Below are 23,257 nucleotides of genomic sequence, written 5' to 3'. Positions count from 1 at the left end.
CCCCATCTATAACGGGGTTTACCAGCACCTTCTCAAGGGCGCTGCACTGCGGCTCAACCACACTGCGGCGCCCAGCGCGCGCCGCCTTGCGCTCCTGCTGGCGCGGGGAGCGTCGTCCCATTGGCCAAAAGGCAAATCTATCAGCAGTCGCCCACCGCCCATTGGCTCGCCCGTCTGTCAGTCACTCTCACGGCCCCGCGAAGCTCTGCCGCATGGTTGGCTGGCTGAGCTGCCCCTCAGCTCTCCGCCCGCCTCCTCACGGCTGCGGGCCAACCGGCATCCGAATAAGGGCGAGCGCCGCTCTCTGACTGGCTGGGCCGCGCCCGCTGGGGTAGGCTGCGCGCCGGATATATGCAGCCGGCGGCAGAGCACGCCGCTGCGTGAGGCGCTTCTCGTCCGCCGGGCCCTGTGGTGAAGCGGCGCCTCCGCTCCCGTCCCGCTCTGCCCGCAGGTGAGGGGGTTGGGGGGCACGGGGAGGCACCGGCGCGGCCGCGTCTTCCCGGGGGCACCGCGGGCCGCACGCACCGCCCCGGCTGCGAGGCGCCCCCGGCTCTCAGTAGGCCGCGGGCCGTGCGGGACGGCGCTGCCGGCGCCCCCCTCCCCCTCCATCCCGCCCGGTGCCCGCGGCGCTTTGTGGCGGGCGCCCTCCCGCCTGCCCCGCGGCCGCGCAGCCCTCGTGCGTGTCCGGAGCCCTCGCCCTCTTGTCGGTGCCGCGGCGGCCTCGGGGCTCCCCGCGGGAGCGGTGCGGGGCAGGGGGGCGACGGGGGATCGGCTCCTCGCGGGCCCGCATTGTGCGAGGCGAGGTGTGCGGGTCGAGCTTTGTTCTCGGATTTCCACGCTCGGGGGCTTTTTCGCTCTCTCCTTTTGGGTTTTGGTGGGGCCGGGGAGGAGCCCACCCGGAGGCCGAGGTATTCCCAGTTTTTAGTGGGTTGTAACTGCGGATGGAGGGGCAGTGCTGGGTGCTCGCACGGCCGCACCTGGCTATCGGCTCGGGGTGGCTCCCTTGGTGTAACTTTATAGGTGGAGGAAGTTATAATTCGAGCAGGAGAGCATGGATCTTATCCTGGTTTACCGCATGACCTTGGCTGAATCCGAGATTAAGCTAAGATTTAGATGCGAAGTAGTGCTCGTAATGAGACTTTCCAGCATCCTTTAAGGCCCCAGATGTACGTGCTGGAGAAACCCCAGAGAAAAGGTTTCGATACATCTTCCAGTACCTCCTAATGTTGATCCGGATGTTCCAACGTGTTCCTGATTCTCAGCGGGCTTACCTGGTGGCTTTCTGTGTTAAGGCTTGCATGCACAGAATAAGTACTCTTTACCAAAAAAAGGATTTTTTTGTTCCACCATCGGGAGAAAGCAGCATTTGCAGCAAGCCGCCATGTTTCCAGTGTGTGCTATTTTTGGCAAGCCCCTGCTCTCACAGCCAGGAGTGACAGCTTTAGGAAATCTGGACACTGCTATCAAGCTTTGGAAGCTGATGCTTCCAGATGCCATAAATCAAACGTGGGGAGGGGTGTGTTGGAATATTTTTTTTTTTTTAGCTAACAGGGCTTGTTAGGTTGATGTCAATAAAGGGAAGTGCAGAAGTTGACAGACAAAAAACTGCATTTCTGACCTTTCCTGATATTCTTCCGTTCGGCCAAATTTTCACTTTTCTTACTCTCTTATTCTTCTGTTCTCTGCCTGTGAAGAATAAGCCAAACGATTTTGCTAGATAGCTCTGTGATACTTCCACAGTGCTGATGCTAGCATCTTCTCATCCTGTGAACTGAACTCACCTTTCCTGGGCTGTTTCAGGCACCATATGTAATGATGTAAAGTTGTGAGTCTAGATTTTTTTTTTAAAGCTTAGTGGATGGCATATGTGGCTAATTTGGAGGTTGGCTGGTAGTATTCATGTGCTTAAAGTCTTACCTCCTTATCTTTATGGTGGAGATCTCACGACCTTTTTGACAGCATCACATGTTCCAGAGACTAGTTTGCCTGAAAGGCACTACTAAAACCTGCTAAAAAGTGTAATTGTATAAAGACTGTTAGGGGGAAAAAAAAATCAATGCAGGAACCTTTGCAAACGTATATCATAATTATATAAATCTTTTAAAAAACCTTAATCTTGTATACATCAGGGCATAAAGAGTGGCCTCAGTTCCTGGCTGGTGTGAATTTGCCCAGTTTTTGCTTGGTTGTGTTCTTTTAAGTGTGGACTCCTTTAGTTGAAAGCAGGGAAGCATAATGAAAATTAAAGTAGAAAACCTGGTGGACAAGACTTCATCTATGTGTGCCAAGCACATCAGGATCTTCTGTTGGGAATCTTTGCATTTGTAGTCTGAGAAACAACAAAAGAACACAAGAGGATTTGTTTGTGCTGTGATGGCAAGACCACTGCTCTGCTGCTCACTTTGCTGCTGGCACAACAGCATCAGTAGAGTTCAACACAGCTGATGGAGTTTGAACATCTGAATTTTAAACAGAATCTATAGGAACTCGCTGAAACAGCAGATTCTTTGTTTCAGAGCTTTATTTTGCAAATTGTAAGGCAAACATACAGAGTAATACTTACTGCAAGGGAAATAAAGAAAAGGTGATGTTCTTTAAATATATCTCGGCATTTCTGTTGAAAACAGTAGGATCTGATGAGAGAGCACTCACAAGACTGGCATAAATGGCCATAAATGAATTAGAAAACATTATTCTAGTTTTTAGTATTAGTACTTGGGCCTTTTTATCTGAGGTGATGACTGACGAATCAAAGAGGAAATCCAAGCAGAGCAGGACTTTAGCAGGGTGGTGCACATTGCTGGGCTGGCTGCAGTGTGCTCTGCTTGGAACAAACCAAAACCAAAAGTGATGGCTTGCTCTAGAGGAGTGGGTGGTATTTTTTTTTTAATGAGTACCTATATAAAATCTGCAAAGTTGAAGTAGTCATTTGTCTTCGTGGGGTACCTGCTAGTGGACTTGATAACCTTAAATAACCTCATAGAGTAATTAAAAAGAAAAACTGAAGTCTGATCCTCAGATACTGTAAAAGAATCCTTAAACTTTGCAAGCAGTGAAGGTTGTACTGGCTTGAGGTCCCAGCTTGCTATATTAAGTCTGGACCTGTTCCAGGAGGACATGGCTGGTGCAGTGCTGCTTTCAGAGCAGGAGCTCGGGTGCTGTCAGTTATGTAGGAGTGATCTGTGATGAACCTGATTCCTTGCTGAGGCAAATGTGCAGGTCTGCACTGGAAAATGCTCCTGCCCATCTTCCATTTTCATCTGCTCTGCCCTGTGCTGTTTCCTGGCTGCTGCTGGGCTGGCTTTGTTTTGTTTTTAATGTAACAGTGCCCTGATGGGTCAGTCCTGAGTGCCAGGATACAGCTGATACATCAAGTTTGAGTGTCTTCTGTGACCTAAGTGGGTAGAGGTAAAAGAGTTGATTCTCTTTGCAGTTGTCTGTTGCTTGGCATGCAGAAAATATTTTGAATCTTAATCTTGGTGATTCTAATCTGAGTGGCATGAAGCTTGAATTTCGCTGTAGTGTTGGTATAGCTCAGTGTTCTGATCTAACTCTCCTGACTGCTGATGAGTAACTTTTGCTGTTTTACTTTAAGAAGCTGCACTGGAGCCAAATGGAAAATTTGCAGACCTAAGAAGATGACTGGACCTGCTGCCAACTTCATCGAGATGTTGGAGCAGCTCTTGGATGTCAAAACAAAACCTGTTCTAATGGCAAAATCACAGGGTCTAAGTAAATGCTTTATCATGAAGTGGTTTGGAGAGCAGTATAGGCAAAAAGCTGACTTACTTTTTACTTAAGAAGGAGTAAACAAACCACTCAGCACTACCCTACTGCCCTTAGGATGAAATTTGTGTGTTTAAAATGTAATTTTGCAGAAAAACATTGCTTCTACTTGAGGGGTAAGTGAGGTTCAGTTAGAAAGGCAAGTCCTTCTCCCCACATTAGAGAGCCCATTTAGGATAATCTGATTTTTAGGATTATTAAAATGTAGAAATATTTCTGGGAATTGTTAAGGCTTTTGAGTTTTCAGAGAACTCAGATTTTGAAGAGAAGTTCCTTTTGGACTTCAGTCAAATCACAAGAGCCATGTGTTTTTCTGTAGTGCTAAATGCAGCAGAGCTGTCTTTTTGTGAGGATATGAAGTGCTGCTCATTAGGCTCAGGACAGATCAACTTAGCTTAATGTTACTGCAGATAACTGCTGAATAGAAGTAATGATTGACTGGTATCAAGTAGAAACTTGGAAGCCAGATGAAACAGCTTTAAAAAGGAGGGGAAAAACCCTCAAACCCCTACCATATTAAGCTCAGCACCCAGGTAAGGCAAAGTGTTTTGACGGAATCCCAAGCACCTTGTTGAGAGTTTCTTACTATATAATTTAGTTTTAACAGCAAATTTTCAATATCTTCCGGGTTAGGTTTTTTTTTTTCTTGTCTTTTGCTGTTTGTCTTTGGAGCTTTATGCTCTTAGCCATAGGAATAGTGTCTGGAATAATTTTCCTTACCCAGATGAATGTTCATCCCTCACTGTAGAGGTACAGATGCTGATCTCAAGTACACAACTTACACTTCAGGTTTTTTAATCTGCTTTTGAGCTTAATGCCCTGGAAATAACATTTCTCCAAAATGATCTCTTTTCTTTTAAAATCTGTCTGAAAGCATTAGAAGTATTCAGTTTGTCTCTTCCCTTCTTGGTAGAGCTGGAAAATACAAGAGCTGATTTTTGTCTAAAAAATGGCAGACTCCATTGTATCCATCAACTTGTGGATCACACTTAGGTTTGTTAGCAAAAACACAGGCAGACTTCTACACTGACAGCTCTTCAGCAATTGCTGGTTTGTTTATTTGTATTCTCCCAGTGTTTGAAGGGCTGTGCATTGCTGCTGAGTAAGGCTTCCCATCTGCCACTGGCAAGCAGAGGGATTTTTTGGTACTGGCACAGGCAGTGCTGAATGTAATTCTGAAATATTTTTTAATCTTGTGATGAAAACTTTTTTTTAATTGTGCCTAAATTGTTTGATTGCTTGGATGATTTGGTAGAAAATAGTTAATCTTGTAACTTAATTTTTCTTATCCATATGTTGGTGTAATATATGGCTTTTCTAGAGTGTCCCTTGTCAGTGTGGCTCAAAGCTTCAGCAGGGGCTCAAGCATTGCTCTGTCTTTCTGCTACATCTGGATAATTAGGCACAGAGAAAGCTGTTTGCCTGATGATTCTGGTTGCTGTGTGATTTATTTTTTTAGGATCTAGTTCCCTGTAACACCTCAAGTATCTTATGAATGTAGGCACTGCCTGTCTTTGTAGGTTGTGTGGGTCACAGTGGAAATGAGTCACAAGTGAAAGGAGAAATAGCTGTGCTAAGTCTAGATCCACGTTTTATTAGGTGTTGGTTTGGGAGATTATTAAAGGCTCCTCTGTCTGCATGATACATCTGATACTTCATACTGCTCTCAAGTGCCTGCTTCTGGTTGGTGGATACAGTCATCTTACAGACTATCTCAATGTTTCTTGGAGATGCTATTAAGAATTGAGTGTTGGTGACTTCAAAATTTGTCCCAGTTTGATCCTCAAATGTTTGTTTATTGCATAACTTATCCCATCATTGAGCTTCCATTGACTGTGGCTACCAGTGTAGTCTTACCTCCTGTGAAATAGTGCTGACTTTAGGTAACTTCTTCCAGGGTGAATAGTTTGCCTCTGAATCTGTCAAATGGCAGAAAAGGCGAACTGGTTACAGGTAGGCAGCTGTAATGGCTTGTGTCTGAAATACTCAGGGCTGTGCTGCAGTGACATTGTCTGCCTCTGCATCCAGTGGGAGGCGAGTAATGAGACCTATTTTTTAAAGCAGATTAGTGTTTTGGGACTTCATTTGCCTGCTTATTTGAGGGGCATTTTCAGCTCTATAATTAAGGCTTAGGTCAACAACTGGATTGTTTTGGGTTTCTTTGTTCCTCTTGGATAGTTAAGGCTGTATTAAAATAATAAGAGTATCTCAGAGTATCTGCAGTCTTTGTTTTAAATACACATTTACTTAACATCACTCTTCCTACTTGAGAGCAAGCTGGTGTGATGATGTTAATCCCCAGCTGGGAGGGGCCCTGAAATTTGCCGTAGGGTGCAAGTTTAGCTTGTGTTCCGTTGTTCACTTCAGTGTTTTGTATCGTGGTTCACACAGGTACCAGCCTCATGGTTTTTTTCTTTTATTGCTTAGTCAGCAGCAGAGCAGATGCTAGTCATGTAAAATGTGTGGAGAGTTGGAATTAACTGTATTTGTTGTTTTGTTGTTAAACTTTCAGTCTATATCATGCCTCTTAGAGGCCTACTGGGCATTTTCTTCATTACTATTTTTTTGGTCTGTAGCAGCAGCAGTAACTGCTTCTAGAGCTGGTTATTCCATCTAGATAAATGGTTTGTGGCTTTGAGCATGCTCACCTGTTGCTAAGCAACTTGGAGAAATCCCAAATGACACTTAATTATGCAATCCTATTAACTATTGACCAGACCTTTAATTTCCAGCAAACTTGCTGTTTGCCACATTTGTGGTGTGTTGTGCTTGGATACAGACACTTCTTTTCCATGTGAGCTTTTCCTGCTGTTTCTTTGGTTTCCAGAAAGCCTTTTTAAGTAAGGAATTCACTGATACCAAAATGAGGGAGTGTAATTGTGTGAAAAGTTTTGACATTCTGAATGGCTGTTTTGGCACCCTGTAAACTCCACCAGTTTGTAGAGATGGAAGGAGTGGAGATCAGATGGTCACCTTATAGCACTCGAGTAACCAAAGGAGAAGGGGTGAACTGCTGTGTAATGTTCCAGTCAGGACTAGAATGCATTGTAGGAACTTTGGGTATCTTAAGAAGGTTCCTTGTATTGAAATAAAAGTAAAAAAAATGTAATTAAAGATGGTGAAGAACAAAGAAGTGAGGCTAATGTTAAAAACACATCAGAGCCTGTTAAGATTATGATTCAATTTTAACTTGTCTTCTTGTTCTGACTTTTTTCTTGACAGAAGATGTTTAAAGTTGCCACACTCTTTGAGAAGTAAGATTTGGGGTTTGATCCTTTAACCTGTTATATCAGTCCAAGGGGATTTTGCCTAAGTCTTGGGACTGGTTGTCCTGAGAGCCCAGACATCCTGTGGTCTTCATAAGAAGCACTTCTGTTGTGTAGGAAGTCCAGTTGAAGCAATATTCAGGTGAAACTTGTCTGATTCAAAAATTAAAAAAAGACCCAAATCAACAAAAAGCCCAAACCAGTTGAATTAGGACAGCAGTGATTAGTTTGCTTTCACCATGTTGCAGTTTGGTAAGAAATTAATAACCAATGCCAGCTTTGAGTGTTGAGTCCATTTTTCTGAACACTAACATACTAATAGGTTTTGTGGACCTAAATCTGAATTTGCTAATGTGGAATTTACATAAATGGCTCTAATTTACATAACAGTATTTTAGAAATTCAGTGCCTGACATTGATTTTCTGCCAAGTGGGAGCATTGTAACAGATGGTGGAATTTTCCACCAGCCAGGTGATAACCACTGTAAAGGAGGTATTTGTCTTCCTCTAAGCCCTTGGCTTAAGGAAGGGACTCAGTTATGCTGCAGAATTGTTATGGTGCACTTGTTATAATTTGACTTATCCAATTTGTTTTACATATGGGATAATATGAATGCATGATTAGGAATGAATCTTAAATAATCAGATTTTCGGCTTTTCCTGTCAATTTTCACCCTTTCATCATTATGTCAATTGACAGGAAAATGTGTGGATAAGCTTTTATCAGGAGTAGTGTAGTGACAGTTCAAACATTTGGTGCTATTATGTGCTGTGCAATGAAAATGCAGTATAAAGTATTAAGTTTTTCTTGGATCAGGGAATAGTGGAGTAGTAAATTGCTCATGAGAGGTAGGGAGTAAATAATCTCTGAGGAGGTGCTTGGCTTCCACCATTCAGGTTGTGCTGGCTGGAGAACAAGAGCAGATGGCAGCTGGCAACGTAGCAGCAGGTGCAGCAGCAGTAAAACCAGATTGCTGTCCTCTGATTAGGTCATGTAAAGGTTTTTCCCATTTCTTTTCAGATCTGCTTGAGAACAACTGGGCACTCAGCAATTCCTCTTTTCATGTTAGGGGTTAGTTCTGATTTTTTTTTTTTTTTTAATACCCTTAGCAGGAGGGAAGTGGTCTTATGTATATTTTTAAGCATGTAAGCATGACAGACCTAATCAAGCCACTTGACTTCCAATATTTCTTGAGACCAGCATGGAAGATAATGTGCCTGTGGGTTATTGCAGGTGAGGGCTTTCACTGAAGAACAGAAATCTGAAAGAGCTGTTGATGAATCAGCTGTTGAGATTTGAGTGCTACAGGAAATTTTGCTATAATGGGAGAATGTCAAGTTTTGTGCATTGGTTTTCTAGGAAGCACTTGAACATAATTCTCAGAAGAGCCCAATTCATCATTTATCAGAACTGGGTAGGAAACCTACCTATTTCCATCTGTAGGAATAAGCTTGAATTCCAAGGAAACTATATCTTCACAAAGAAGTTAAGTGTATCTCCTGTCATTCTCCAAGTGGTGAACTTGGTATATGGTAGGACTGGCTTCCTGTAAACTGATAGCACAGAAGCAAATTTTTAAACTGTTGTGAAGCAAATAAATCCTACATTGTGAGTTAAGCTGACTGGAGCTAGAAGTGCAGGTCATTTCTGTCTACCGTCTGCTCCCACTGCTTTAGTGTTGGCCTGCTCCTAGAGCTTCACAAGTACTCAAGAGGAAACAAAGTGGGATGAGGAAGTCAGCAGTGTAGCCACCACTCAGCTGTACTTTACCTTTGCTGTGTTTTCTTATTGCCTGATAATATTTTATGGGGATCTCATTTAACATGCAGTAGAAGGCAAGAGTTCATCTCCTGGAAGTTTTTGTCACCTCAGGTTGTGCTGGGTGTTGGACATCTATATCTGTAATACATTGCACTTAGAGTTCAAAGGCTTCTGCAAAACCACAGATGATGGAACCTTCCTGAAATGAAAGTGATTTGCAGAATCTGAGCATTTCCTCCAGGCCAGACCCAGCCGTGGACTATTTCTTCCTCTTCCTTTCTGCATGGTTACCTCTTGAAAATCTCCTCAAACAGCTGAAAGCTTCTGAATGTTTTGAAAAGCCTCTTTGAGTTTTAGGTCATATTTAGTTTTATTTTTTCTGCATGTTACCATATAGGTAGCATCTCTTCTTGTGGTGGTAATATACACACATTCTGCTGAAAGAGAGGGAGTTCATGGGCACATCCTCTGGAGCCCACCAGATCTTTTTCCCTGTGTTTAAACCTAGGAAGAAGTGTTTTAAAATAGAATGGGAAGATTTCTCATTTATTCTAAACCTAAAAAGATGATCAAGTGTGATTGTATTAAAAGCAGAGAAGAACAAATCAATGTGTACAAAATTACAGTTCTTCTAGCTTGAACCTGCATTCCTCCAACAAAGTTGGATGCAGTGCATTCTGGCCACTGCTGAGAGTTTGGGTGTGATCACATCCTTGGATCTATTACCTGGGTGTTCTGACAGTGTGGTTAAACATTGCCTTGTCTCTTGATTATCATGTGTTGGGTGTTTGACCATTGATTGAGATATATGAAATTTGCCAGGTTCATTTGGATGTAGCTTTACCCAAAGTACCAGCTTCCATGGCATCTTTTTAAGTACATTCATCTCTTTGAGGCTTAGAGCTTCTGATTTGCATTCCTGGTCCCTCCAACAGTGTGGTTGTGACTTGCTTTGCAGCCCTGTGTATGTTGTGTGTTTGAAGTTGTCACTGCAATAACACCAACCTGGTCACCTCTGTCTTCTGAAGCTCTGCTGTCAGTTCTTGGTGTCTAAAGTACAAGTTCTCTGAAATACATTAAATCCAGTGGATATGTAATGTTTAAGATCCTTGGATGAACTGGGACAGGGCTTAGTACAAGTAGGTGGGAAAGCCAGTCTTTTTCTTTCCCTTTTTGCTATGTTTGAAGGATAAGTTGTGGGCAATTTAGTTTTCCCAGGATATGGGATGCTCTTGGTATAGTGACAAGAGAAAGCTTTTCCTAAGACATGCCTGGCTTGGCATGAGCATTTGCAGGCTCCATCTGGATTAGTCTTTGCTAAAAGACTGCTTAATTTGGCTTTTTTTCCCCTCATTCTGTATTCCAGCTGTGATCCACTCTGGGTCTTCCCCCCATCGTTGGTGCCACTGTTTCTTGTTGCTATTTATAGTTATCAATACTAAATAAAAGCAGATAAGTAATTGATGATTCCTGAATTGCTTTTTAGAGTGATGTCCTGGAGTGACTGAATAGTGTTGGTTTTGACTTGCACATCACACTTGGAGAGTGTGCATATGGAATTTGAATACCATGTATTTGGGAAAAGGGTTGTGCAGTGAAGGAGATTAGGCATCAGTAGTGAGGAGAAAGTTCTTTCAGCAGCAAAACTGTTTGCTAAGCCCCCATTCTCTACTGATTGGCACAACTGAGTGTGATGCAGAAAATCTCCTGTTTATTCTGTATTTGGTACCAAGAACATGCCCTGGTATTGGTGTTTACCCCTATGAGTTTAAAACTATTTTGAATGAGTTTGAACAGTGTTTGAGTATTTAATAACAAGGAAATGTGTGAATGTCCTTGATTCGGACTGGCCTGTCCTGAAGATGTGTATTGTGTAACCTACCTGCAAAGACTTCTTGTAACTAAAGATCCATGGTAGGTAGGTAGAAGGTACCCAGATGGATTTGTCCCTGGGCATGGGTGATGATGTTCGCTTAAATGGTGGTCTGAATTTAAGTGAGAAGTGACTTGCTGAGATTGGTGGAAGCAGGGGAGGAGCAGTGTATGTTTCTTTGTAGCATAATAATTTTAATATAATGTGATATTCCTCCAGAGCTCTTGACACGCACAGCAAATAGTGCTGTGCTGCTGATAAAAATAGATTGCACTTATTCTGACCTTCTGAAAATGCCCCTAATACAGTAGCACAGGCTTTGCCTGAGAACATCTGACTTTTAATTCTGATTGTGAAGTCAAGTGAGGTAAGTAGAATTTGGATCGACTGTAAATGTCTTAGCCTCTTAGCAAATCCTCTTGAAGGACCTTTGCTTGCCACCTGGTTTTTACTGAGGGTGTGTGGGATGATTACCTACTGGCAGGTTATGAGGTGATCTCTCTCGGCCTTGCAGCCTCTCCCACTTCTGGTTTGGTACCCAGGAATCCTCTCCCTGGCACCAAAACTCTGACTCTGAAAACACATTGCTTAAACTGCTTACAGGGGTAAAACACAGTCCTGTTGTGTGCTTTCTGCTGTGATTAGGTGGCTTATGCAATCAGGATGTGAACAGCCGTTTGAAATGCTTGTGCTTGATGGAGCTTTTGTTTTTTTCCATAGTTTTCAGTTGACCAAAGAAATGGTGATGGAGAAGCCAAGTCCCCTGCTGGTCGGGCGGGAATTCGTGAGGCAGTACTATACCCTGCTGAACCAAGCACCTGACTATTTGCACAGGTAAAGCTCTGCTTCACTTTCACCTGGTTTTCTCTGTGAATGTCTTGCCTGCTAAAATTGGTGAATGATCTAACTACGATGTCTTAGCTTGCTGAATTTGGTCACTTAAAAAAATGATTTATTCAAGATGCTGAGTGCCATTTACTTTTGGTTTTGATCAGCTGGGTTAAAAGATGGATAATAAAGATTACAGAAATTCTTTAATTATCTGAGTTCTGGTTCTAACTGAAATTCTGCTTGCCACTTGTGCTTTTAATTGAGACATTCAAGTTTTTCTGTAGTTTTTGGCTTGATAAAATGCCCCCTGACTAGGAGGAAACATTGAATAAGTTGTGTGCTTGTGTGCTGATCTCTCTTGGGAGTCACACCAGCTCTTTCTTAAAGGAAAGTCAGAAAATTTTGGATATGCAGCAAATTATAATGCATTACCTAAACAAATGGGTCCTGTTTGGTTTGACAGGTATTCTTCCTGAGACTAGTCTTGTTTATGAAGATACACTTTGTTTTGCTGTGTTTTGAGCAGCCAGATAAAGTTTTTGAAACCTTCCTGCTTCCACTCTCAGGAACACTTTCTCAGAGTTTCTCCACTTAGGTGGGCAGCTGACCTCATCCATTTGGGTCAGAGGACAGTTGACTTTGTGCCACGGAATCCATTCAGTCTTTTATGTCCTGGCAGAGTGTAGTACCATGGTGCTTAGAGCTTTCTGCTGGTAACTTTTCAGTTACAGAAAGGAAGATTTACCTGCAATAATTTTTTTACTGTAGAAGAGTAAAACAGTCCCATTGCTCCCTTCTCAAGCTTGAAATCAGAACTTGAGGGGGAGTCTTCAGCATTCCAGATGTTCAGGGTGTTGCTCTGGGGACCTCATGCAGAAAGGGGATAATGGGATTGGATCATGAGCTCTCCCATGAGACTTTGGTTGTGGCTGTTGGTGCCTGGGTCTCTGACATGCCTGAATGCTACAGCTTACATGAGAAAACTTTGTTTTTCCCCCACCCCCAGATTGGTAACAGGATTATGAGATTTTGTGGCTTTATTGTAGCAATTCAGACAGGAAACTTGAAAGTGTATTATTCATACTGCACTCTAATGTAGAGGCTCAATATTCTTACACAGCAAAGCTTGGCATTAAAATACTTCTTTCCTACAGGTTTTATGGAAAGAACTCTTCCTATGTCCACGGTGGCTTGGATTCCAATGGAAAACCAGCTGATGCAGTCTATGGGCAATCTGTAAGAACTTTGAAAAAGAAAGCTGTTCTTTCCTCCTTTGTCACCTTTATTGTTGAGAAGAGAACTGTATCCAGCTGTGATTCACCCCCTCCCTGTTTAAGTGCTTTCTGTAAACGAAAATAAAAATGGGGAGAAAAAACCTCTTGACTGTAGACAGCAATAGTTGGGCAAAATGTGCTTCCTTTACAGAAAGCCCATAATGTAAAATTGTTTGCAAAGCAAACTTAACAAGCATCCTGCCAGCTTTCTCCCCAGAGTTAGGGAATGTATCTTAAACCAATTTTTATGGTTTTACTTTCTCTGAAGTCTGCTAACTTGACAGAAATGGTTTCTGCAGTGAAACCCACGTTATGCTTCCTTTCCTAGGATATCCACAAGAAGGTGCTGTCACTAAACTTCAAGGATTGCCACACAAAGATCCGTCACGTGGACGCCCACGCCACGCTCAACGACGGGGTGGTGGTGCAGGTGATGGGGGAGCTCTCCAATAACATGCAGCCCGTGCGCAGGTTCATGCAGACCTTCGTGCTGGCTCCTGAGGTGGGTGTGCTGGCCTGCCACGCCTTCTCTCTGCCTCTGGGCTGCAGAAGGGTTACTCTGGGAAGAGAACTTGCCACAAAATTCAGCAGTCACATTCTGAAAATTCCTTTGGGAATTATAATGCTTCTGTATGATTGTACATTAACCTTGGATATTGAAATCAGTTATAAATATCCTGACTTTGGACTCCTAGGTTACTGCAACACAGTTTTTTTTCCTTAGGAATATTAAAATTATGTTCTCTTTGATTTGCTGTCCTAGCAACTGGTCTTTTTTACTGAAAAAGTAGTAGTAGAAAGAGAGGAATGCTTCCTGTAACTAACGTGCATTCCAGATTTTCTTGTTCATAAAGTGCTGACTTAGCATTTGAAGTGACATTTTTAAATAGGATTTTTTTTTAACAAAGCAGTTCACAGATTTAAAGATGATAGTGGAAAAGGAGTGTTGCAAGATCACTCTATTTTCCAATGTGACTTGGAGATAATTGATACTTTAGACACCAGGAATTTGTCACTCACACTTCTTCAGGGTTGTGAGCTATTGGAAATAAAACCACTTCAACGAATGTTTTTTTTCTTTGTTCCACCCATACTTGGCTTGCTAGGAGTGATGTCTTTTTTATTTCTTGTTTTCCTGCCCCAAATAACATTTTCTTAAAAGAGGCAAACTTGGATTAGTCTTGTGATAAGGATAATTTGCTCAAAGCTTTCTTGTTTTTACATTATTTCAGTTTTTACATTACTGGATTGTTGTAATTGATTCAGTTCTTCCCTTTGATTTGCTTTTAGGGCTCTGTTGCAAACAAGTTCTATGTCCACAACGATATCTTCCGCTACCAGGATGAGGTTTTTGGGGACTCTGATACTGAGCCTCCAGAGGGTAAGCAGCAAAAGTTTTTGGATGGTTCTGTTGGTGTTTGGTTCTGGATCTATATCAACATTCTGTTCCCAGATCAAAGAAAATCATCTTGCTGGAGAAGACAGATCAGTGTTAAATTTCATGTGCTTGTAGGTTTTTTTTTTCCTTGCCTGTAGTTCTTTACAGTCCAGCAAGGAGTTGTGACATGCAGGTAATTATTTTTCTGGTGTGATCTGTTTCTATTACAAGAGCTCTAAGACTTATTTTGGCAGTTGCAGTCAGATTTGTAGGCTATAAATCTGGTTCTCTGAAGTATTTGGAACATGTTTTTTAACCTTGGTCAAAACTGAGTAACCAAAGTGATAGTGGAAATATAAAGTCTGCTTCATGTCACATCTCTAAAGTGCTTTTTCTGTGCTCTTTGCTAGAAACTTCACCTGTATTTTGTGGTAGCTACCTTGTGTTTGAGCCTCATACTAAAGATGTGTTTTATGGTTTGCTCTCTTTTTCTTTTCTTTTCTAACCTTATTTAGAATCAGAGGAGGAAGGGGAGGAACCTGAGGAAAGACAGCAGACACCTGAGGCTGTTCCTGATGATAGCGGTGCTTATTATGAGCAGGCTGTCAGGTAATAGTATATTTATAGATGAAGTCAGGTGTTGTGTGAAACAGGCTGCTTGTAGAACAGGTCACATGAATCTTTTGCTATTAATAGTTCTCTCCTGACAGTCAAAACATTTCTATTTATTGATCAGCTGAAATCAAAATACTGTTAGGCTGAACATGGAGACTCTGGAATTTTTTATTTTTTTTTTTTTTTTTGCTGCTGTATAGTGTACCAATGCAAAACTTGCATCCTTGTGCAATGTGGCCTTACTTGGCCTTGTTCTTCCTCTCAGATGTCATGTGCCTGACTTCTATATTGGATAAATAGCACTGCTTATCACCAGTAACAGCATAAATACAATACCACCTTTTTTTCCTGCTTTTTGTGCTGCTGTATAATAGCAATGACATTGAGGAACACCTGGAAGAGACAGCTGCAGAGGCAGAGCCTGAGCCAGAGGCAGAAACTGAGCAGGAGCCTGAACCAGAGGCGCAGGAAGAAAAGTCTGAGCCAGTATTAGAGGAATCTGCTCCAGAAGAGACTGTGGAAAAGAGTCCTTCTCCAGCTCCTGCTGATCCAGCTCCTGCAGTGCAAGAGGACTCCAGGGTAATGACAGTGTTGTTTTATCAGTATGGCTCTCCTGTCTATTTACAGAGCTGTACTTTTACCTGGGGATTTTTGTCACTTCTCAGTGTTAAGGAAGGTAGAAGTGGACAGATTGGGACTTAGGAATCCAACACTTTGGTTAACTTTGGTGTGATTCTTGGTGTTGGGCCTTTGCTGTGTCCTGTTTCAACTCTGGAATTCAGAGATGGAGTAGAAGTATGACTCCATTGTCATTACACTGAGTCTTTTCAACTTAAGTAATTTGAAGGAAATTGTGGGGAAACTGCTATTGGCTGGCTCCTGATTTCCAAGTATAAGTTAAAATTTGTTCCTTTACCCTCTGTCTGTTACCTGTCCTATCAGTAATATATTTCAGCAGGAGATATAGTTATGTTATTATCATTCTCTTTCTTTTTTTTAAGACATTTTCCTGGGCGTCAGTAACCAGCAAGAACCTTCCTCCCAGTGGGGCTGTCCCAGTATCAGGAATACCACCTCATGTTGTGAAAGTACCAGTCTCGCAGGTAGGAATCCAGCACCTGGGGAAGTTTAAGCATTAAACTCGCTGACAGGGGAAAAAGAGTGAAATCTACATGCTTCTGGTTTGACTCCCCAGGCCCCAAAGACTCTAGCATTCTCTGATTCCTGATAGACTTCATGAAGATGTTATTCCTTGGTTTTGGGGTTGAGAATTCATGGTTTCTCGTGAAGGAAAACAGGGAATGTTCATATGACTGCTGCTTGCTTTTAGTATATAAGCTGACATGAGCTAACATGTATTTTAGTCACAGGTGGAAAATACTATTACCTTTTCCTGTATTTTTTTTATTACCAACTTGACATTGAGCTCTTAAAAGCTGAACATGCTGGTATGTCTGAGTCTTAACTGATCACTCCTTTTTGAATCGGTACAGCCCCGCCCTGAGGCAAAGCCTGAATCTCAGACCCCTCCTCAGAGACCTCAGAGGGATCAGCGAGTGAGGGAGCAGCGAACGAGCATCCCACCACAGCGGGGTCCTAGGCCAAGTAAGAGAAGCTATTTTCTGTTACTTAAAGATTTTGAGGAAGCAATGTGATAATTAAAGCTTTAAAATCTCATTATTTTTGTCAGTAAGCAAATGATTTTTACTCAAGTAAAAACTTCAAGCTTGGCCTCAGCCAGGTGATAAAAAAATCATTACACACTTGATAGTGTAGAATGCTTTTCTTTTTTATATATGAATGGATAGACAGTGTGAATTGGTTCTTTCTAATGGTGACAATTCTGACCATGCCTTGTTTTTCTGTTTGTTGTGGGGACTAACTTTTCTAAAATCAGTTTTGCTTTTCTGTTCAAGTTCGCGAGGGTGAACAAGGCGATGTGGAAACCAGGCGGATTGTGAGATACCCAGACAGTCATCAGCTGTTTGTTGGGAACCTTCCCCATGATGTGGATAAATCTGAACTTAAAGACTTTTTCCAAAGTAAGTTGATTGCTTTGCTGTCCTCTGGGGGTTGGGGGTACAGCCATGGTCGTGGTTAACAGAGCATTCTAATGTATGACCCAAGAACTCGGCTTCTCTCTTGCAGGCTATGGCAATGTTGTTGAACTCCGCATCAACAGTGGTGGAAAGCTCCCTAATTTTGGGTTTGTGGTGTTTGATGATCCTGAGCCAGTTCAGAAGATCCTTAGCAACAGGGTAATTAAATAAATTTCTAGTCAGTGGTTTTTGGTCTGTTGACAGCAGACAGTGTTTTTCAGCTTAAGCGGAAGAGATTGTACTTGATCCCTTTAGGTTTTCTTGAGCATATTAAAGTAGGTGTGATGTCTTTTCCCTCCTGTTACCAAGATTTGTGCAATCTTTTGTCATTGAAGTAGCTTGTAGCAGCTTATTACAGAGCCTTTTTCTAGTGGGAGGATGCTGAACACAGGAAGTGTATAAACAGCTTTCAGGAAGACGAGGTAGAGAGAGTCTGATTCTATGGACAAGTAGAATCTTGTTTGTCAGAGGCTGAAAGGAGAAGCTGTATTGGTGTGCACACTGAAAAGAATTTTGCTAACAAAGGCAGGAGGTACCTGCTCAGCCTGTCAGCAGTGATTGCTAATGCAGAATGTGTGCCCATGCCTGCCTGCTGTGGTAGGCAGGGACTCTGAATGCACCCTCACAAGCTGTGCAGTGAGCTTGTTTACAGCCCAGCTCTTTTCTATGACATTTCTATCAGAATGCTCAGTGTTAAGCCCGAGATGACTTTTCAAGGGTCACTCCTTTACATCTTTATTTTCTCCAGTAAAGCCCCAAGACTGAATGCATGGTTTAGCTATTGTCATTGTTCAGTAAGTAATCCTAAGATCCTTCAGTCCTTCATGGAGAGAAGGGTATGAGACAAAGTTGTAGGAATCTGCTTGACCTTGAAGAGCTCCTGGTGACCCATTAATGACAGTGCCTTCTCTGCTTCTGTTGCAGCCCATCATGTTCAGGGGAGAGGTGCGCCTGAACGTGGAGGAGAAGAAAACACGAGCTGCCAGGGAGGGTGACCGCAGAGATAACAGACCCCGTGGACCTGGAGGCACTCGTGGGGGGCTGGGAGGTGGGATTCGAGGGCCTCCACGTGGAGGCATGTCCCAGAAGCCAGGATTTGGAGCTGGAAGGGGGATCGGGCAACGCCAGTGAATTCATCGCCGATGTTGACATGGTGGCGCAAACCTTTTTCCTGCAGATTTGTGAATTTCAGCCTTGGGTATCTTGGAATGTGGCCCTAGCCCGTTATAGACTGCTACGTTTGATACTATTTTGGCCCCTTTTTGTTTGTGTTATGGTTCTGTGATTTATTTTTTTCTAGTCCTTGTCCCAGATTCCAGCTTTGTGGAACAACGTTTTAGGAAAAGTGGATTTTAAAAAGAACTGAATTTTCTTGTTCACCTCACACTTACGGACTGATTTTTGGTTTTTTGGTACCAGTGGTTTTTCCTAAAGGAATGTCTTTCTTTTTTTCTTTTGCCTTTTTTTTTTTTTTTTTTTCCCCTCCTCTCTTTCTACTGAATTTGGGTGCAGTCAGCGGAATAATATTTCACGTGCATGCGTTCAAGAGCCTGTAGGAAAACATAGTTCTTTGCAAGTATTCCAAGGGCAGAAAAGCAAAACTCTTGATGTTTCTTTGAGGGTCATATGAACATCCTCCAGTCTGGAGACATTGCCACTTGAAAAATTGACTTTCAGCTTTCTCTCTGTGGCGCTGTAAAAGTGGAATAATGGGTATCTGTAGAATCTCTTTTCCTTTTGATACATGATCACAGCAAGGAATTCGAACTACTGTTTTACCACTTTGAAATTTTGGATTGTGGGATAGGTTTTAAATGTCTAGAACTTGACTCTTCAAACACTTTTCCTGAACTTGTGAAATTTTTTATTGAAATAGGGAGTTTTTTTCATGTTTAGTTTGTATTTGTATAAAAAAAAAAAGCAAAATTGTTGTGCCTTCTATTTATCTCTCATTCCAGTTTTGGCAAATTGTTTTAAAAAAACAAAAATAAAAAAGGTCTAGATTTGCTTTATCAAGTCAAGAGTATGTTGGAATTTTTCCAGGGGGAAGAGACTCTTCAGTCACTAAGTTTACAAGGTAGAGGTGGTTGTAGCTAAAGTTTATAACACCTGTGCATCACTTTGGCTGCATTTAAATTACTGAAAACAAATACTTTTTTGGATGCAGAAGTTAATAACTTGAACTTGAAGGTGGGCAGGTCCTGTTGTTGTGACTGTTGCAAAGCAGAAATACTTGTGTCACATCCTTTACAGTTCCAACTGCTGTTATTTTTACAGTACTTCATTCCTTGCTTCAGACCTGAAGTGAGTAAAGAAGGAATTTTTTCAGAATATGGAAGGTGCTTGTCTGTTCTGGTGTTAAGATGTTGAACACTCTCCACTGCCTGCGAAAGAAGATGAAACTGAAAATAAAATACAAAACTGGGTAATCTCAATCCAAGAGATCCTGTAAGATGGTGCTGCACAAGGCAGTATTTTTGTAATGCCTGATGTTAAACATCTGGATAAAAATGGTGGATTTGTGTGTACACCAGACCTCCAGGTCTCTTGGTAGCATGATAGAGCTGCATAGGAAGTTTGCTAATTGTGTCAGGTGTCACTGTTTCCATGTGTCTTGGTTTATGACCTATAATGACTGTGCATATGCAGTGTGTCATCTCTTGACCTGTGCTTGCTGTAAGCTCTGGTGCAGAGCTGCCCTTGGTATTACCTGTCCCCAACAGTCATGTTTTGCCTTTTTGCTGCCAGACTTACTGGTTGGTTGTACTAAATGTTGCTAGAGTGCTGGTTTTGATTTTATTTTTCTCTTTGCATTTGTTACACTGTTTGTCCCTACCCTCCTTACAACTGTGTCTCAGATTGGCCTGCTTACCATCTGTACCTGGAGATTTGATTCCTTAGTGAGCTGGGGGAGAATGTGAGCTGTGGTGTGCTCTCACAGCCAGCATTTGGGGAAATTCTGCTGCTTCCTCTTGTGGTGGTAACTGGTATTTTTTTAAAAAAACAAAAGTTGTCTGCATTTTTCCTGTCAGGAATGCCTGTGAGCTGAAAGTATGCAATGGAGATCTTTCACTGAACCCTGTCCTTGTTGTTTGTGATATGTTTTTTTTCCCCTTTGTTTGGTTTCTACTGTTCTTGATGTTAAATCCGAAGACTGCAGTAACAGGTTGCACTTCAGACTTATCAAAGTGCTTTTAATAGAAGCTTTTATAGCTCTTAACCAAATCTGCAAAAGCATCCGTAAGCTTGAACCCCCACTTCTGTAGTGGGAGCTGGACAGTTCTGGCTCATTGCTGTTTGATTTGAAAGAAGAGTGTCAGTAAAGAATTTAAAAGGGTGAAGTGTGTGCTTGTTCTCATATGAATCATACTCAATATGTTGACCCAGAAAGTCATGTTCTTGTCCCAAGATGACAGGCAAAATAAAATATTTACGTAAAATTCTGTTGGAATGTCTTGTAAAGAAATACTTTTCCAAAGCAAGTTATGTTGTAGAGTGACTTGGTGGTTGCATTTTGGTGGCTCTGTGATTCACTAATAACAAGGTCCTCTGAAGAGACCTGCTGTAAGATGTTGCACATTGGTTTTGATGTTTGGGCTTTCTGTAGCCTCCAGCCCTTCTGGTTTCTGCCTTGCTGGACTGTTAAAACCTCAGTATCTCTTGTCTAAGGCCTCCAGTGCTTTGCATACATTCTTGGAAGATGGTGATGAAGAAAAAATTTGATCTTCCTCAGCTGGCTGCAGTGGGCTACACGAGCTCCAAGAAGGCTGACCTCTAGTAACCAAGGTAGTCCAGCTCTTTCTGGGAACCAAATGCTACAGTCTGAAATAAATCAGACTGTGAATGTCTCCTTTCTAGTCCTTCAGTCAAGACAGGTGGTGGTACTGAAGTGCTCTTGGTGTCCTGCAGGGAGTTGGGGAGTGAAGAAAAGCTGTCTAGAACTGTCAGTTTTTCACCCATAGCAGTCACATGGAGAGATTTGGAATATACTTCAAGATCATGATACTTTGAGTCCTTCTGAGAGTACAGAGAGTGTTTCCTGTGTGACTGATATGATCTGGCCTCTCCTGGCTGATCTATAGCAGAAGACAAGTGGAAATAAGGTCATTTCACTTGCAGGGGTGTTTTGTAGCACCCAAACCAGAACTGGAAGCCATGCTCTGCCTCTGCTGCCTTTTCTTCCAAGAGCATTGCACAATTAAAAAGGTTTAGTTACCCCTTTGTGCACAGAGGAACATCTGGAGTACTGGGATGTACCAGCAGATTTGTGTGGGGTGGTTTTGCAAAGCTGAACTGAGATTGTGTGTTTAGGAATACAGATGTAGGTAGGTTCTGCATTTAAGGATTCAGACTAGGATCACTTCCTTGCTCTGCAGGGCCCTATTTTCTTATTTTTTCTTTAAATTTGCTCAGACTGAAGCTCTGGTGTTCCTGGGTGTCCATTATCCACATACAGGTGAGTATAGAAGTGGTGAGCTTGCTGCTGGAAGCAGAGCTTAGCAGAGAGGATTTACTCCTGGGGCAGAAAGCAGCCTAAGTGGTAACAGTGAGCTCTAACTTGAATCTGAGAAACTTCCCTCTGGTGCCACATGGCAGAGATGTCCTTGGGACCTGGGAGTTCACTGGCCATAGTGAAAAGAGTGGTTCTGGGTGCTGATATGAAGATCTGCAGCTGATCTCTGCAGCTGCTTATTCTGCACAGCATGGAAGGGCATATTTTTGAAACAGTGTGTTTCTTAACTGTTTTTGCTCCATTACAAGGGGTTTTTTTCAGGGTAAGGAGCACACACTATGTGAAGTTTTGAGCTGTGTGTGCTGTGGGAGGAAGGAATTGCCTCATTGGTGATTTAATTTCCCAACAGTAAGATCTTTATCCTTATTTGCATGTTATATGGATGAATGGGGCAAGGTGGTCCATAAATAAATTTTTTGGTTATGGGGCAGGAAACAGTAAAATTGTTTCAAACCCCATCATTACTTAAAGGCAGATTTTAGAGTAGTGGCATGTTTTCAGAATAGATTTGAAGGGCAGGATCCTGCCCTTCTATTTTCTGCCACAAAATGCCATTTGCCAAGCCAAGAGGGATCTGCTGTTCACTGGTGATATTTCAAACTTGACAATACACCTGACAGTGGAAGGAAAAATACCTCATTGTGACTATCTTTGTGATTCAGTGTGAGAGGCAGTCCCCCTGCATTCTAAAATGTCATTTTGGGTGTTTGCACCAAGGTCACTCCATCTACCCAAGAATTTTAAACCTGTGTATAAATAATGTCCTAGCTTGCAAGAGTACAAGAAATACATTTTTCTTTGTGTTTCCAGCTGCTGTGTGGAACCTCCAGCAGTAAAAATCCATGGAGAGAAATTTCAGAAAAATCTTTAATTTTTTTTTATTGGAATCAGCATGAATGTATGATTCAATAAATATATTTTATATACATTTAACAGCAGAAACTTTACATTCCATCTTCAAACTGCTGAAATAGAACTTCTGTTTTAAAATCTTTTTTACAAGCCAGAAAAATAATTTTCCCCTGTGGCTGTGTGGTCATGCAAACTGTCTTAAGTTACAGGTTTATGTCTTCATGATGTAAAAATACTGATTTGAAGGAAGCAATTGCTTTGCACTTTGACCAATGTAGCAAAATATCCTTAAATGGAGCATAAGGCCATACCAATTTTGTGTATGTATAGATTTATACATATGTATATATAGTAAATTCATACAGAAAATACAGGGACTTTCCTTTTTAAGGGAGAAGACATGTAAGTACTTCATGATTAAGCTGATTTATTCCTTTTGAAGAATTTTACATCTTACATTTTAAACACAACTGTACTTTATATTTTGCATTTCTCACCTGCCTCCTTTGTTCTTGAAGGGAGAGTAGCATGAAAATTAAAAAGCACTGACTTTTCCATTCTTTTTTCACTTGTATAAATGAACCAGTAGAGGTACTCAGAGAGCACTTGCATTTCTCACTTCTTTCCTCCTTACATTAACTCTAGAGCTTTTTACTCTGAATATTTTTCTGACTATCTCCTGTGAGATGTGGGTATTTCAGCACCCACTTTGCAAAGAATAAAATGAAAACAGCTGCATAAGGAGCTCTTTCATTGTCTGTTTCAAAGATGCTCGTGTGAAGTTAAAAGGAGATGAGTTTTGTCCTATTAAGAGCAGCTGCTCGTTTTTCCTATGCTGAAAAGTTGATCAAACTGGGCCAATTTTATGTCACTACTTCTGAGATCTTGATAAGATTGAATAAGAAAAACACTGACCTTGTTGCCAACTCTTTCCTGTTGATGAGCAAGCTTGGGAAAACATCCTTTTAAAAAAAAAAAAAAATCAGTAAGCACATGAAAACCCACATA

The 23,257-nt window shown here is 41.9% G+C and overlaps 1 protein-coding gene across 2 annotated transcripts; it reads left to right on the top strand.

Annotated features, from left to right (window-relative positions):
• Nucleotides 1–37: 37 nt before the first annotated feature.
• On the top strand, nucleotides 38–18,900 carry G3BP1 (G3BP stress granule assembly factor 1). Of its 2 annotated transcripts, none has more exons than XM_056502174.1 (12): nucleotides 38–451; nucleotides 11,408–11,521; nucleotides 12,673–12,754; nucleotides 13,121–13,294; nucleotides 14,083–14,173; nucleotides 14,686–14,779; nucleotides 15,160–15,364; nucleotides 15,787–15,888; nucleotides 16,279–16,390; nucleotides 16,702–16,827; nucleotides 16,934–17,043; nucleotides 17,809–18,900. In XM_056502174.1, exons 2-12 carry the CDS (start codon nucleotides 11,427–11,429, stop codon nucleotides 18,013–18,015), a joined length of 1,398 nt encoding a protein of 465 aa, XP_056358149.1. In that variant the 5' UTR covers nucleotides 38–451; nucleotides 11,408–11,426; the 3' UTR covers nucleotides 18,016–18,900. The 2 variants fall into 2 exon arrangements, with proteins under 2 accessions (XP_056358149.1, XP_056358148.1); XM_056502173.1 differs by having other exon boundaries at nucleotides 16,913–17,043.
• Nucleotides 18,901–23,257: the final 4,357 nt, after the last annotated feature.

This window comes from Oenanthe melanoleuca, chromosome 13 (genome assembly GCF_029582105.1).
Source record: "Oenanthe melanoleuca isolate GR-GAL-2019-014 chromosome 13, OMel1.0, whole genome shotgun sequence".
Classification (NCBI taxonomy): Eukaryota; Metazoa; Chordata; class Aves; order Passeriformes; family Muscicapidae; genus Oenanthe; species Oenanthe melanoleuca.
This window is presented reverse-complemented; position numbering and strand designations above follow the sequence as displayed.